The following is a 14,722-nucleotide window of genomic DNA, read 5'->3' as shown; positions in this document are numbered from 1 at the left end:
ATATTGCAAAGGTGACCCACAAAAATGTTTATCATTTGCACCTGTATACAGAGAACAAACTGCCTAGAAATTAATATTTCTTATTAATCTTACTGAGGGGTATTAGAGTAACCTGCCTGAAAGGACAAATTACTTATCTGGAGGCTTAAAATAGCAGAGATCAATGTAAATTAAATATATGAGTGAAAAAATATACAGTGTACAACAGCAAGAGGTTAGAAAACTGAATACTGTGGAAAAGATTTATTAGTCTGTACAAGTTGGTTTTGATAAACTATTGGCTACTTGTTACAGTAAATTACCAAGATTTTCATTGCAACAGTATTTTCCCACACACATCAAAATCTGGAAGCAATATGCCTTTCTCAAATTATAATTTAGTGTCTTTTCCCCCAACCCTCAAAACACAGAAGTAGGCTTTTGAGTATCAACTAGCCATTTATGGAAGTCATAAGATACAGATATTCATTAACATTACACAAGCTACGACTGAAGTGCTTGCACAAACACCACCAACATTTATGGAAAAAGGTGTTGTTTCTAAAAGTGGTCAAAGTACTACATGAGTTACGTAAACACACCATTCCTGTCCTTCTGAAAACAAAATGGGGGGAAACCTTATTGCCATCCTGTCAAATACCACATAAGCAAAAATGCTGCACAAAGGGTCATGAATCCCATGTACATATCACAGAATTAAAACTCCAGTTAAGCAACTGAGCTACTTGTGAACTAAATTAAAAGTAAGACCAAACTTCTTTAACATATCGATGCTATTTTAGAAGCATCATCAGAACAAACAGAGATTTAATTATAAATTGGCCTGGACTACATCCTGTAAAGAGAAATTGGCTTAGTACTAAAAGAGAATCCATCAGCAAACATCCTAGAAAAGTTATGGAATCATGCTCTTTGTTATTTCTGAAGGGAAATTTGCCAGGTTTGATGATACCTGTATGTCTCTCAGTGGTCCTAGGAGTTCTACATACCAATTAATTCAGTAATTGATGAGTATTTAAATGAAAAGGACACCAGAAATAGACCTTGTATCAACATACACTAGATAAGTGGATTTTTAAAAAATCACATGATGAATGTAAATCATAAAATCAAATGTACTTATAAAGGTACACCTATTTTATGTTACATAAAAAACTGCAGATTGCAAACTATGCATGCTTACCATAATGTTTTACCTGGAAACAGTCGATAAGTGGGATTTCTCGCAAGTATTTACTGCCATGATACAAAACAAATATGTGCAAACTGCAAGGACCCTAAAATAGCAGTTGAAGAGTTTATATACAGAAAGATGACGTTATCCGATCAAATACGCAAGAGATGGAGCTCCCCAGAGTTCATAACACAGAGCAGTAACCACCACAGGGCCCTCCCCCTTGCCCTTCTTCCCTGTGTGTCAGTTTGACTCCTTTATTCTGGTTCTCACTCTCCCACAGTCCAGGCGTCTGAATGATCTTTTCAACAAGTTCCTCAAAAGCACACTGTACGCCATCACAGGTTTTTGCACTTGCCTCTGAAATTCAAGGAAAAACGTCAGAGTATATTCTCTTCTGATCATATTTCTACGTTTTTCTGGAAAACTATTACAGCAGAAATATCAGCTGATGATATATAAAAAGCCAAATCTCTCCCCACAGGTTTAAGATTAGCGAATTTCCTGCAACTCTCAAAGTCGAGCTATTTAAGTTCTATCTATAAGACTAGCGGTATATAAGCCCAAGATTTTGTGATAGAGTTGTAAATTTTAAAGCCCTACTCAAATACTACGCCAAAGTTCTTTCCTTAATTTTTTTAGTTCTTAATATTAGCCCCTGAAGCAGGTATCATTCCCGTTTTAGAATAAGGAAATCTAGGCTCTAAGTTAAACAATCTGGTTGCTCTGTGCCTGGGACCCAGCAGCTATAGGTGGTTGGATAAATGACATACAACCATGAACACTAGTCCCATTTTAAATTTATGCTTATGAGACGCATGTGGACACTTAGCCCTGCTCCCCAATCCAGCCCTGCTCCCCAATCCTGTATTTCCCCAGTGACTACCTTTTTTTCCAGTCTGAGATGACTATTTATTCCGTCATCTTAAAGCTCCTCTACCTCAGCTGATGATCTAGCTCCATATTGAGAAAACCCGAAACAACCTGGCAAGAACTCCTGATCATCCCACTGACAGGGTTCCCAGCCCACCCACATCTGTATCCTTAGGCTTTGCCTTCACTCCTGTTACAACAGGTGAACCATCCCGGCTGCCGTCTGAGGCCCCCCTTTGTCTAGTTCCCGGGATCCCATCCCTTCTCATTCACTGAAAAATCATGTGCCCTCTCTTCTGGATTATACCAGTCAGCTTCAAAGCCCACCAAAATTATTGTCCGTCTCATTAAACACCCACCCGCCCAACCAAACAACCTGCCCTCCAGCCCACACCTCCTCCAGTAGCCACCTAGTTTCTCTACTCTCTCAAAACTGTCACAAAGAGTTGTCCATATAAGTTGTTTCCACTTTATCTCAAAATTTTCTTCAAACTACTCTGATTAGACTTTTGTTCCCACCACTCCATGGAAACTATTCTTTTCAAGACTACCAAAGCCTGTGCCTTGTCAAATCCAACGTCCTTTTCTCATTTGACCCCTTGCAGCATTTGATGTGGCCGACCGCCTTCTTCCTTTAAGCACTTGGTTCACGTGGCCTGCAGGACACTGAACACTCCCGGCACCTCCTCTCTCACTGGCGTATCTTTCGCAGCCTTACTTGCTGACACTCCTCTCTCACTGGCGTATCTTTCGCAGCCTTACTTGCTGGCACTCCTCTCTCACTGGCGTATCTTTCGCAGCCTTACTTGCTGACACTCCTCTCTCACTGGCGTATCTTTCGCAGCCTTACTTGCTGACACTCCTCTCTCACTGGCGTATCTTTCGCAGCCTTACTTGCTGGCACTCCTCTCTCACTGGCGTATCTTTCGCAGCCTTACTTGCTGGCACTCCTCTCTCACTGGCGTATCTTTCGCAGCCTTACTTGCTGGCACTCCTCTCTCACTGGCGTATCTTTCGCAGCCTTACTTGCTGGCACTCCTCTCTCACTGGCGTATCTTTCGCAGCCTTACTTGCTGGCACTCCTCTCTCACTGGCGTATCTTTCGCAGCCTTACTTGCTGACACTCCTCTCTCACTGGCGTATCTTTCGCAGCCTTACTTGCTGGCACTCCTCTCTCACTGGCGTATATTTCGCAGCCTTACTTGCTGGCACTCCTCTCTCACTGGCGTATCTTTCGCAGCCTTACTTGCTGGCACTCCTCTCTCACTGGCGTATCTTTCCCAGCCTTACTTGCTGACACTCCTCTCTCACTGGCGTATCTTTCGCAGCCTTACTTGCTGGCACTCCTCTCTCACTGGCGTATCTTTCGCAGCCTTACTTGCTGGCACTCCTCTCTCACTGGCGTATCTTTCGCAGCCTTACTTGCTGGCACTCCTCTCTCACTGGCGTATCTTTCGCAGCCTTACTTGCTGGCACTCCTCTCTCACTGGCGTATCTTTCGCAGCCTTACTTGCTGGCACTCCTCTCTCACTGGCGTATCTTTCTCAGCCTTACTTGCTGGCACTCCTCTCTCACTGGCGTATCTTTCGCAGCCTTACTTGCTGGCACTCCTCTCTCCCTGGCGTATCTTTCGCAGCCTTACTTGCTGGCACTCCTCTCTCACTGGCGTATCTTTCGCAGCCTTACTTGCTGGCACTCCTCTCTCCCTGGCGTATCTTTCGCAGCCTTACTTGCTGGCACTCCTCTTTCTGCTGACTTCTGATTGCTGGAGTGCCCCAGCGTTCAATCATCAGCCCTTTTCTATCCAGTTTTTCCTGTAGTGATTGCTCTAATCCCATGACTTTAAACGCCACCTAAATGCCAGTGACCACGATGTCCACTGGTTGTCTGAAAGACAGGTCTTACGTCTAAGCAGAACTCTTGGTTCCCTATTCCTCTGCCTAAACCTGTTATCATCTCAAACTTCCACATCTCAGTTACGGCACCACCATTCACCCAGCTGCTCATGCCAGAGACCTGAACTTATCCTGACTGCTCTCTTCCCTTATCCTCCACACCCAACCTATGTGCTGTCAGCTCTACCCTCAAAGCGTCTCCTGGATCTGCCAACTTCCCACCAGCCATGACTGCCACCACAGTCAGCGCCACCAGCACCCCTCATCTAGGCCACTGTAAGAGAATAAGCACCCTCTTGCTTCTGCTTCTCACGGGCCATTTGCTACACAAATGAGTCTCTTTAAAAGAATATCAAGTCACAGCACTACTCCCTTGCTTTCCACCTTGCTTAGAATAAAATTCATTTCTTTACCATATCCTAGGAGGTCCAACATGACCTTTTAAGATCTCTTGTCCCATCATCACCACCCTTTCCTCCAGCACACGCTCTGCTCCAGCCCACAAGCTTCCTTCCTGTTGCTCAGACACACTAAGCTGGTTCCTACCTCAGGAAATACTCGTTATTCTCTCAGCCTGAGACACTCTCCGTCTTGATCTTCATACCACGAATTCTTGCTCAAATGGCACTCTCTCAAAGAACTTTTCCGTATTACCTCCCACCCTGGTCATTCCCTCTTCCCTTACTATGTTTTATTTCCTGCATAGCACTACTTACTTATACGAGTCTGTTTCCCAGCCTGGAATGTAAACTCCCTGAGGACAGGAAGTTGGACCATTTTGTTCACTGTTGTATCCTCAGTGTTCAATAAATATTAATTGAACAAACTAACATATAGAAATGAAAGACACCTAGCAAGTAAGCAGTAGAGATACTACTCAATCCCTGTCTAAAATTCCCTACACCTTCCACTTACACCACCCCACTTCTCTTTATATGTGATGTTCTCCCATTTCCATTTCCTGATTCCTACTGGGTTCTAATACAGTGGAATAGCTAAAACAGTAATTCCTAAGGCTGGCTTCACATCAGAATTAACTAGGGTGTTTCTTATAAACTGCCTTCGAGGCTCTGTTTCAGACCCGTGATAAGTAAGGCCCAGAGAGTGTAACTTTTAAAAGCTCCCAACTGGTAGAGCCAGTCCACTATGCCAGACAAGGGACCAACAAACATCTTCTGTAAGTGGCTAGAGAGTAAATATTTCAGGCTTTGACGCCATACTGCCTCGCACTGTAATGGCAACTCTGCCACGAAGCACAAAGGCAGCCACAGACAGCAACGCAGATGAGCGGGCATGGTGTGTTCCCATACAAACAGTGGGGCCACATCTGGCCCGTGCTGTATTTGCCAACACTAGCTCTACCGTGCTTCTCACATATTAACGTGCATACAGATCACATGAACATCTTTCTCAAATGCAGATTCTAATTCAGAAAAACTGGGCTAGGGTCTGAAATGAAGCATTTCTAACAAGCTCTCAGGTGGTGCCACTGCTGCCAGCACATGAACCAGCAGGTGCGACTGCAGGGCTGGGTCCCTGGCTTTCCTGAAGGAGAGGAATGGTGTGACTCTTCTGTAAGGCTTCACATGATGTGAGATCCTATTCTTTTTCACAGAAAGAAAAATAAGGAACCTGGTTCTACAGTTGGTTAGTTTTATAGCACAAGACAACCATGAGCTATATACACACATTTTATGGTTCATAAAGAGAACAATGTAACAGAAACTCCATTTAAAAACTCTTCATTAATAATGAAAAGATAAAGATTCACACACCTACCTATAAATAACATGGAATGCTTCCGTGCAAACTTCAGGCCTTCATTTCTGTCAACTTCACGATTTTCCTAAAAGATAAATCAAAGATTAAGAAAAGCTACCAAAATATAGAGCCAAACTGCCAAGTGTCTGACTTCTCACCTTATCAATTTTATTTCCAACTAGCATGTTTACTATGTCATTTCTCGTGCAGTACGTTTCCAACTCATTTAACCAATTATCCAGTTTAACAAAGGTGTCTCTTCTTGTGACATCATAAACTGAAATAAAAAGAATCATTTATTAAACATCAAAAGTAAGAAACAATGGCATTACATTTCTGATATGTACTAGGAACTGACATTACTATACAGACAAGTCTGTTTTTTAAGCCTTCAATGCTTAAAAATCAGTGCCTACTGATCCAGATGGAAGAAACAAGTGTATTTAAAAAAAATATATATGCATTTACATACATACTTCAACTTTATTTACATATGTTGTGAGAGAAATGAAATTATATCCTATGTGATAACTGAAAATTAAGCAAAACAACAGCTGTGTCTCCATTTATAACAATAAAAAAAGTTTGTCTGAAAACCAAAAGGTGTTTAGATTCAAATCTGTGGCAAAATACCAAAAAATTTTACATAAATTTCAGCATCTATGACCCTGTTACTTTATTTCTCACAAGGACCAGAATTTGAAAATTTGAAAAAATATGTAAAGTTAGTGGGTGGAATCCTGATCGTCTTCCTCTGCTTTCACTTTCATCTCCCATCACTCTGCATTTTACTAAAGAGCTTATTAATTTAAAGTGTTTTCTAAACTTAGGAGATGCTGAACCAAAACTATGAGAGTCACTGTCAAATTAACAGAAATGAAACCAAAGCCTCACAAGTCATGATATATAAGAAGAGATTTCTCCCTACAATTGATCAATATTCATTTTAAACAGTTTCTCAGGAATATTAAGAACAAGCACTTTTCAATAAATTACATTGAAAATCCACACTTGGCTTTTAAGTTCTGTGCGATTATAAATCAATAGTACTAAGTGCTCTGTGCTATTTTTCAAGACTAAGAAAACAGATTCTGCTAAGCAACCAACACTCTCCTTCTTTTATAATCTGGCAGTTAATATTTGTAAGCTGCTGACTAAAGATTGGTTTCTGGTAATACTCTAAGACAGACCAATGACAGGAGGACTGGTCCTCAATTATGTCCTCAGCAACACGCGCTTTTAAACCAGATAAATTATAGGGGTGTTTTATTTTAGGTAAGCGATTTTTAGGTTGTACTTTTAAAAATGTTTTCTATGTATCTTCTTTCAGAAAAATGCATAAATCCAAACCACTCCTTAGTACATGTGTCTGATCTTTATTTTTTAATTGCTAGACAAAGGGCTGAAACAAAATTTTAAAAGTGTAAATATTCATTAATATTACATGAAGTTAATGTAACTTCAAGTCACATAAAAGTAGCCCTAAAGAAAAATGAAAGAAAAACTTATTGACCTTCACAAACAAGGAAAATTAGAAATTCCCCAGTAATAAAACAATATTTTTTAAACGGTATATTAAAGTAAAACCTTACCTAATATAACACCCTGTGCACCTCTATAATAGCTGGGAGTTAATGTTCTGAACCTTTCTTGACCAGCAGTATCCTAAAAGTGGCAATAAATTATTATTAAACAAAACAAAGTATAAATAAAAACCTTCAACATACTAATTTAAAAGCAGAAAGTTGAACAGCATTATTAAAATATCAAGCTCATTTAAAACTTAAAATTTAAATAAGACTTTTTTTTTTACTGACAAGTGTAACATAAAAACTAACAAATACTGCCTCATCTCTAGAAAAAATGTAACAAAGTATAGGTTTTCTACAATTCTGAATTTAAGATTTTTATCACACATGAAACTCATTTCATTGAAAGCCATTGTTCTCAACTCCAGTGGCACAATAAAATTTCCTGGGAAATGAAAATACAGACGCCTAGCTTGAACCCATGAAGATTCTGACTTAACTAGGGTATGACAGAAGTTTTAATACTCTTCCCACCAGGTGATTCTGACACAGAATCAAGGTTGAGAACCAATGATTTAAAGAGAATTACAGGGGTGTTTTATTTTAAGTAGGCAATTTTTAGGTTGTACTTTAAAAAATGTTTTCTATGTATCTTCTTTCAGGAAAATGCATTAAAACCAAACCACTCCTTATTACATTTCTGACTCATATTAGGGGTAATGAATATAAGACGTACACAAGCTAGGAAATGTAAATTTCACAAGGAAGGGACCACATCTGCTCAATCACCAGTTTAACTCCAGAACCCAGAGAAATTCCTGCCATAGAATAGTTGCTCAACTTTTGTTGTAAACTAATTAGCAAGTCTCTTCTTCTGGGCCTGGTTCCTTCTGTCTTCTTTCTACCATCCTCGGACTGTGGCTCAAGTCTACCTAAGGTTAAGCAAAGCAGCAGTTGGTAAACTGCTGCCTCAGCCCACCACCTGTTTCATTATATGTTTTTATTAAATAAAGTTTTCCTGGAACACAGCCAGACCCATTCACTTATGTACTGCTGGACGGCCCACCTTGGGGTTGAACTAAATATCTTCCAGTCTTTTAAGAAAAAGTTTGCAGTCTGCTAATGTAAAATAACCTGAAGAAAAGGAAAGACGTACATCGAATGTCAACAACTGCCGTCCCATGGCTGTAAGTGTGAGTTCAGCTGTGGGGCAAGCAGAAGCTCAGATGGATCACAAGTTATAACAACTATATAATTTATATGTTTAAATAGTCAGAAGTTAGATCTCTGCTTGCCTTCAAAACAGGCATTTGCAGTAAGTAATAACATCTTTGTAAGATAAAGGAAGCAGAGCTTATTATATGTGGTTTTATTTTCTGATGGAAGAAGAGAGGATTATTAAAGACAGAAACGGACAAAGCTGGAAAGGATCTAGAAAGGCTAAATGACAGAATGTGGGGAGTAGAAGTGAGGGAAGGATGTAGAGAAGAACCACCTCAGAGGTGGGTGCCAAGTAGGTCATGATGTGTGGGCCGCACTTTCGGGGGCACAGGAGGCAGGGCTGGGCCTGACTCTATTCTGTTTGAATAATCCTAGAAGGAGCATCCAAGTGGGAGAGGAGCTGATTTTATTTACATGAAGTAGATTCATATATTTCTAATCCTGAGTGAGAAGGCCTTCCTAAATATGACATGACACCCAGATGCATGAAGAAAATAACTGATTTAATCATGTAAATACTGAACCCTTGGTATGGCAAGAACACCCCTCCCCAACACCATGCTCTCTCCCCGTGCCCCCCACACTCATCCTCAACAAGATTTGAAAGTAAATGACAAACTAGGGGGAAAAGTCTGCAGCATATGACAGAGTTAGTATTACACACAAGAACATTAATGTATACTCCTCTTAAATAAGATTTTAAAGACAAATGACAGAGTGGAAAAAATGTGGCACATGACAAAAAGCTAGTATTTTTATTATATAAAGACTTTAATCATGAAAAAGATGAACACTAATATAAAAAGGGCAAAGCATATAAGAAAATTCATTAAAATATAATCAATAAATATGCAAGAAAAAAGCTCACTAATCAAAAGAAATGCAATATAAGTGAAAAATTATTACTCAGAAAGGCAAAAATGAGAAAGATTAACAATATATAGTACAGAAGACCTTTTTCCTATACCCCAATGTTAAGTCTTCATGTTCTTTGAGACAGTAATTCAGCTTCTAAGTATACACTGTAAAGTAACTGGACAAGTACACACAGATGTAAAAATTAGTATGCTCATCACAGCACTTCTGATCTTTGTGAAAAACTATTAACGGTGTAAATATCTTAAGATGGTCATTTAAACTGATGTACTTCTATATTTATTGACACAGAACAATGTACATAGTGTGTTGGGGGGAGGGTGACAAGCAGGTGAATCCTTTCTTTCAGAAAGCTGCATATACAACACGTGTAACAATGTGCATGTGTCTGACATATTTTATAGGATGTTCACTAAAATGCAGACATTGGTTAAAGATGAACTTTCTTCTCTATTAATTTCATACTATTTTGATTATACTTTTTAGAATGAAACTATATTATCCTTGCAGTCAGGAGAAGCCTCTCTTATTTAAAAAATATTTATAAGCCTATGATAAAGATGTCACTTCAGTAATACCTGCCAACCTTTTTATTGAGCAGGAACTAGAAAGTAAATTAAAAACAAACAAACAAAAAACCTCTTGTATGAAAGTAAGATCTCACAGCAACCATCAAGCCTCAGATCCTATTCTAAATAGTATATGTCACAGCAGGAGCAAGGGCAGAAGAGGTAATAAATCAAACAAGAAAAACACGGAAAATCAGGCTCCACTTCAGTTCGGAAAGAAGGGAGCATTCTTAAACTTCAATATATATTTTACTATGGTCTAGTCCAACATTTTCCAAATTGTTTCTTGTTAGACATTACTGTACTGATTGATATTACACATATTTTGGGGAAGGGACAAACAGGCTACCAATCATGTAAAGCATTGTATCTTAGAAAAAAACACACAAAAAACATAAGACACACAGTCATTTGGAATAAAGTGTGTGTTAGAAATAGTGTGCCATTCAGAGAATGCCATTAACATGAATGAGATCATACAATGCATGAACACTTGCTGTTTCAATCTGTAATTGACACCCACCCAGCCAGCATTTACTACTTAGCCACCGAAGTATGACTCAATTTGATGACTGCAGACCAGTCCTAATATTATTATCATGTTATAAAAATATACTTAGATATTTAACTATAGCATATGTGGGAATTAGCTTATGAGTATATTTTTATATGTAATATATTTAATATATAAGCAATCGTACTTAGATGGAGAGACAGAGATAGGAAGGAAGGAAGGAAGGAGAGGCAGAAAGAGGAGCAGACGGACGCAGACTGAGTAACCCGGACGTTCCGGCAGCTAATGCTACCTTATTCAGCACTACCAGGAAGAGGTCTAGTTAGCAGAGAATGCGGATCAGAACAGTTGGGTTACCAGGCAAATGAAAAGACGCTAGTAAGTAAACACTCAGCATCAGTATTTAAAAAAAATCCAAAGTTGGCAAGCTCAAATTTTATAGATATTTACACTAACAAACATGAAAAATCATTTTTTCTATTGCTTCATTCCCTTCTCCACAACAACTGTCTTTAGCATTAGTTCAGAGTAGGTTGTCTTTTTAAAACTTTAACGAAACACATTCAATAACAATGATTCTCTCTGGCAGACGATGATTTTTTTAATACTCTGTTTTCAAATATTCTGAAGGGATTATATATTTTAAAAATCTGAGTAAGTAAAACAAGTCTCTGCCTGATTACAGAATTATAAGATATAACTATTTATGTCTATCCTTTAATCAACATCAAATCTCCCAAGTTATTAAACACACATTGTTCATTCACCTCTAGAACACTACACACATCAATTTCTGCTTCTTCAAAAAGTACAAGTTTAATATTTACACAGAATACATTTTAAAAATTCTTACCCATATTGCAAGTTTAGCCTTATTTCCATCCACTGAAATTGTTTTCACCTTAAAGTCAACACCTTGGAAAAATGAAAATTTTGATAAGAATTCCAGTAAAACATACATTTTAAATCAATTACCAAGAAAATGAAGAAACAGAAAAGCCACTTTATTAAATGCCCAAATTCACATCCGAATTCTTAGAGTTATGGATGTGAAGATAGAAGAAAAAGTGTCACTAAAGTTTAGCAGCTTAGAATTTAATCGAGAAAAATGAAAACCAAATGCTTGTAAAATTTATTCACCTACCTGTACTTCTTGAAAAAGCAAACGTTTTATTGAAAAAAATGAAAGTGTAAGGTGTAAGGTGGTGATCGACCCGGCACATTAAAAGCCAAGAGCTAGAGTTCACCGTGCTGATGTAGAGATCTCTGGCTGACTGTGGGTTGGGGCACTTTCCCAGGGCCCCCTAAGCTATTATTAGGAGCGTTGTCCACAGCTCGCCAACACCCTAAGTCAGATTCTGGCTGTGGGCAGCTTGGAAGACTGGTAAAATTATAAAGGGGCCCCTCTTTTCTCGCCTTAAGAATTCTTTGTTTTTGTTTGTTTTTATCCTAAAAAACAGTATTCATTTTATATAACCTTATCAATAATCACTTGCTACTGCACAATTGCAAAAAGAGAATTTACACACAAAAACGTTTATGCCCAATCCTTTAAGAATCTTCATAAGTTAAAGAGGAGTGCTCGAAGAGCAGTGAAATCTGTATGTACTGATTTATATGAAGAGAAGACAAGTTCCGTAAGAAGTCACATTGGGCTCTACTACAGCAGCCCCCAAAACCTCTCCCTGCCCTGGAAAAGGACTTGACACATGCAATCTGGCTTAAATGACAGTAACTGCCCACATGTCTTAAGAGAGTATCAGAAATAATGTGCAGTCTATCCCACTGGCCAGAGGGAAAATATTAACTCAAGACACTTGGAGAGAAACTTTCAAGAGATTTTAGCTTATCACAATTAATTCAAAACAGCCACAACTAAGATGATATATGTAAATGCTCAAATACTAAATGCTTCCTAGAACACCTGTCGCCAATATGGAAATATATTAGTAATTCTTGGATGATTTCTGATAATCCATTACACACACAAATTAGGTAATAAAAACGCATTTCAAAACATGCATTACACCAGGTCTTTCTGCATGCCAAAGATTAAAAAAAAACAGGTGTCTTGGGCTAAGGTGATAAAGAAGTTGATGAAGTCATTCCTAGAATGTCAGGCAACCACAAGCTAAAGGACAGTGCCAATTGCACAGTCCAAGGAAAACCTAAGTGCAGTTTCTTTGAGGCAAAACAAACAAAAAATTCTATATATTAAGTAATCTTGTATTCACCAGGTCTAGATAAAGAAATCTGCCACACCATTTTTATAAAAAATATGAAATTATTTACATTTTACTCATATAGCTTAAAAAAAAGACACCCAAACTTGAGAAAATGTGGATGAAGAAATGCTTCTGACTTGGTAGAGGTACTAAATGAAGGCCACTGGTAGACATCGCAAAGAGACGGCCTGTCACACATGCTCCACAGTTAAATTCTCAAGGTTCTTCAGAGAAGATAGAAAGAACTTTTCTATTCTTAAACACCTAAGACAAATCTGCTCAAGGGCAGACTGCTACCAGCTAGTCTACCCAGGAAAAGAAACTCAATGTTCCCGGAATGTTTGTGTTCTCCTTCCCTCCCCCAATATCCTCTTTCTCTTTTATAATTTCCTGCATATATTTCTTGGCAGTCTAATGACTTTCTCTGTCATACGTATAATTTGCATATCAATAACTGTCTCCAAGTTACTCTTCTGACATGTTAGATTTGAAAGCTACAGATAACACCCTCAGGAAACACTGCCCCTGGAGTCCTACCATCAAAGTCAAGAGACAGGCAACCTGAAAGGGTACCTCTCCTGGACACAGGACCTTCAGTTCTCATTCATCCTCCCTTGGTTCCTCTGGTGGATCTCGTGTGCAGACATTGATCTCTTTAGCTCTTAGATGCTCAAACTGCTTCTTCACCAAGTCTGGGTCTTCTGTTTTGCAAGTGGCTGTTAATTTGCCTTATTGGTGGCAGCAGTGGGAATATTTCTGATAAATTTTATTTTGCCAACTTCTCACTACATTTGATTAAACTATCTTTTCAGCCTTCTCATGTGGATGACAAACAAGGAGCTCATAATAGAAGCAGACTGTTTAGGAAAAAACACTCCTGTGTTTCTCCTCTACAACATTGAACGCTTCTGTGACCCAATACGTAGGGTTTTTCCCACAACTACCAATTCTTTGACTTTCCAGGGACACCAGCTGGGTGTCCCACGATTCAATTCAGTTCTGACACGATCTACCTGAAGTTAAGAGATAGATCCCACAGGGTAAGGGCGAAGTCCCACAAGACTGCCACACCCCCATTTCAGAGTCCAATCTCAAGTCCACGTTGTTACCTGTGCTTCTGACCAACTGGCTATAAATCAGAGGTTCCCATAATCCCTCCTCAATTAGATTAATTTGATATAGTAGCTCAAAGAACTCAAGAAAACAGTTTACTTACTAGATTATCATTTTATTATAAAAGGATACAACCCAGGAACAGCCAGAGGGAAGAGATCTGGGCACAGGGCAAGGTATGGGGAAGGGACACAGAGTTTTCATGCCCTCTCCAAGCATGCCATCCTTCCAGTACCTCCACATGTTCACCAACACAGAGCTCTCTGAACCCGTGGGGTTTTTTTATGGAGGCTGGACTGATTAAATCATTTGCCTTTGGTCATTAAACAAAACCTCCAGCCCCTCTCCGCACCCTGGAAGTGAGGGAGGTAAGATAGGGCTGAAAAGTTCCAACCCTCTAATTATTGGGTTGGCCAAAAAAGTTTGTTTGGGTTTTCCATAGCATCTTACAGAAAAACCTGAACGAAATTTTGGGCCAACCCAATACATGGTTGGTTCTCCTGGCAACCAGCCTCTATGCTTAGGGGCTTTCTAGAAGTCACATCATTAACATAAACTCAGGTGTGGTTGAAAAAGGCTTGTTATGAAAATACAAAAGACATCCTGGGAATTCCCTGGTCGTCCAGTGGTTAGGACTCGGTGCTTTCACTGCTGGGTGCCAGGTTCATTCAGTCCCTGGTCGGGGAACTAAGATCCCATAAGCCACGTGGTGCAGCCAAAAAAGAAAAAAAAAAAGAAAAGAAAAACAAAAGACATCTTTAATGATTCTTATCACTTAAGAAAATCCAAGGGTTTTCGGAGTTCAGTGCTAGGAACCAAACATATATTTCTTATCATAAATAACAAAATCATAGAAGAACTGTCACTTCAGCTTTTCTCTAGTTGTTCATTTGGGCTTGCATTTTTAATACAATATTCAATTCTGTTCCTCTGCAGGAATCTTTTTATAGGCACACGCCTATTTTATGAAGG

General features: G+C 39.1%; 1 protein-coding gene across 1 annotated transcript in view; it reads right to left on the bottom strand.

Annotated features, from left to right (window-relative positions):
- Positions 1-215: 215 nt before the first annotated feature.
- Positions 216-14,722, bottom strand: part of RAB18 (RAB18, member RAS oncogene family) — a 33,466-nt gene continuing 18,959 nt past the window's right edge. Inside the window, exons 3-7 of the mRNA XM_004278648.4 lie at positions 11,266-11,327; positions 7,296-7,368; positions 5,862-5,980; positions 5,722-5,788; positions 216-1,534 (exon numbers count right to left, since the gene is read on the bottom strand). Coding sequence (XP_004278696.1) covers positions 1,359-1,534; positions 5,722-5,788; positions 5,862-5,980; positions 7,296-7,368; positions 11,266-11,327 — 497 coding nt within the window. The 3' untranslated portion in view covers positions 216-1,358. The remainder of the gene's footprint in view (positions 1,535-5,721; positions 5,789-5,861; positions 5,981-7,295; positions 7,369-11,265; positions 11,328-14,722) is intronic.

This window comes from Orcinus orca, chromosome 2 (assembly GCF_937001465.1).
Source record: "Orcinus orca chromosome 2, mOrcOrc1.1, whole genome shotgun sequence".
Taxonomy (NCBI): domain Eukaryota; kingdom Metazoa; phylum Chordata; class Mammalia; order Artiodactyla; family Delphinidae; genus Orcinus; species Orcinus orca.
Note: the sequence above shows the minus strand (reverse complement) of the source record. Positions and strands in the feature narration are given on the sequence as shown.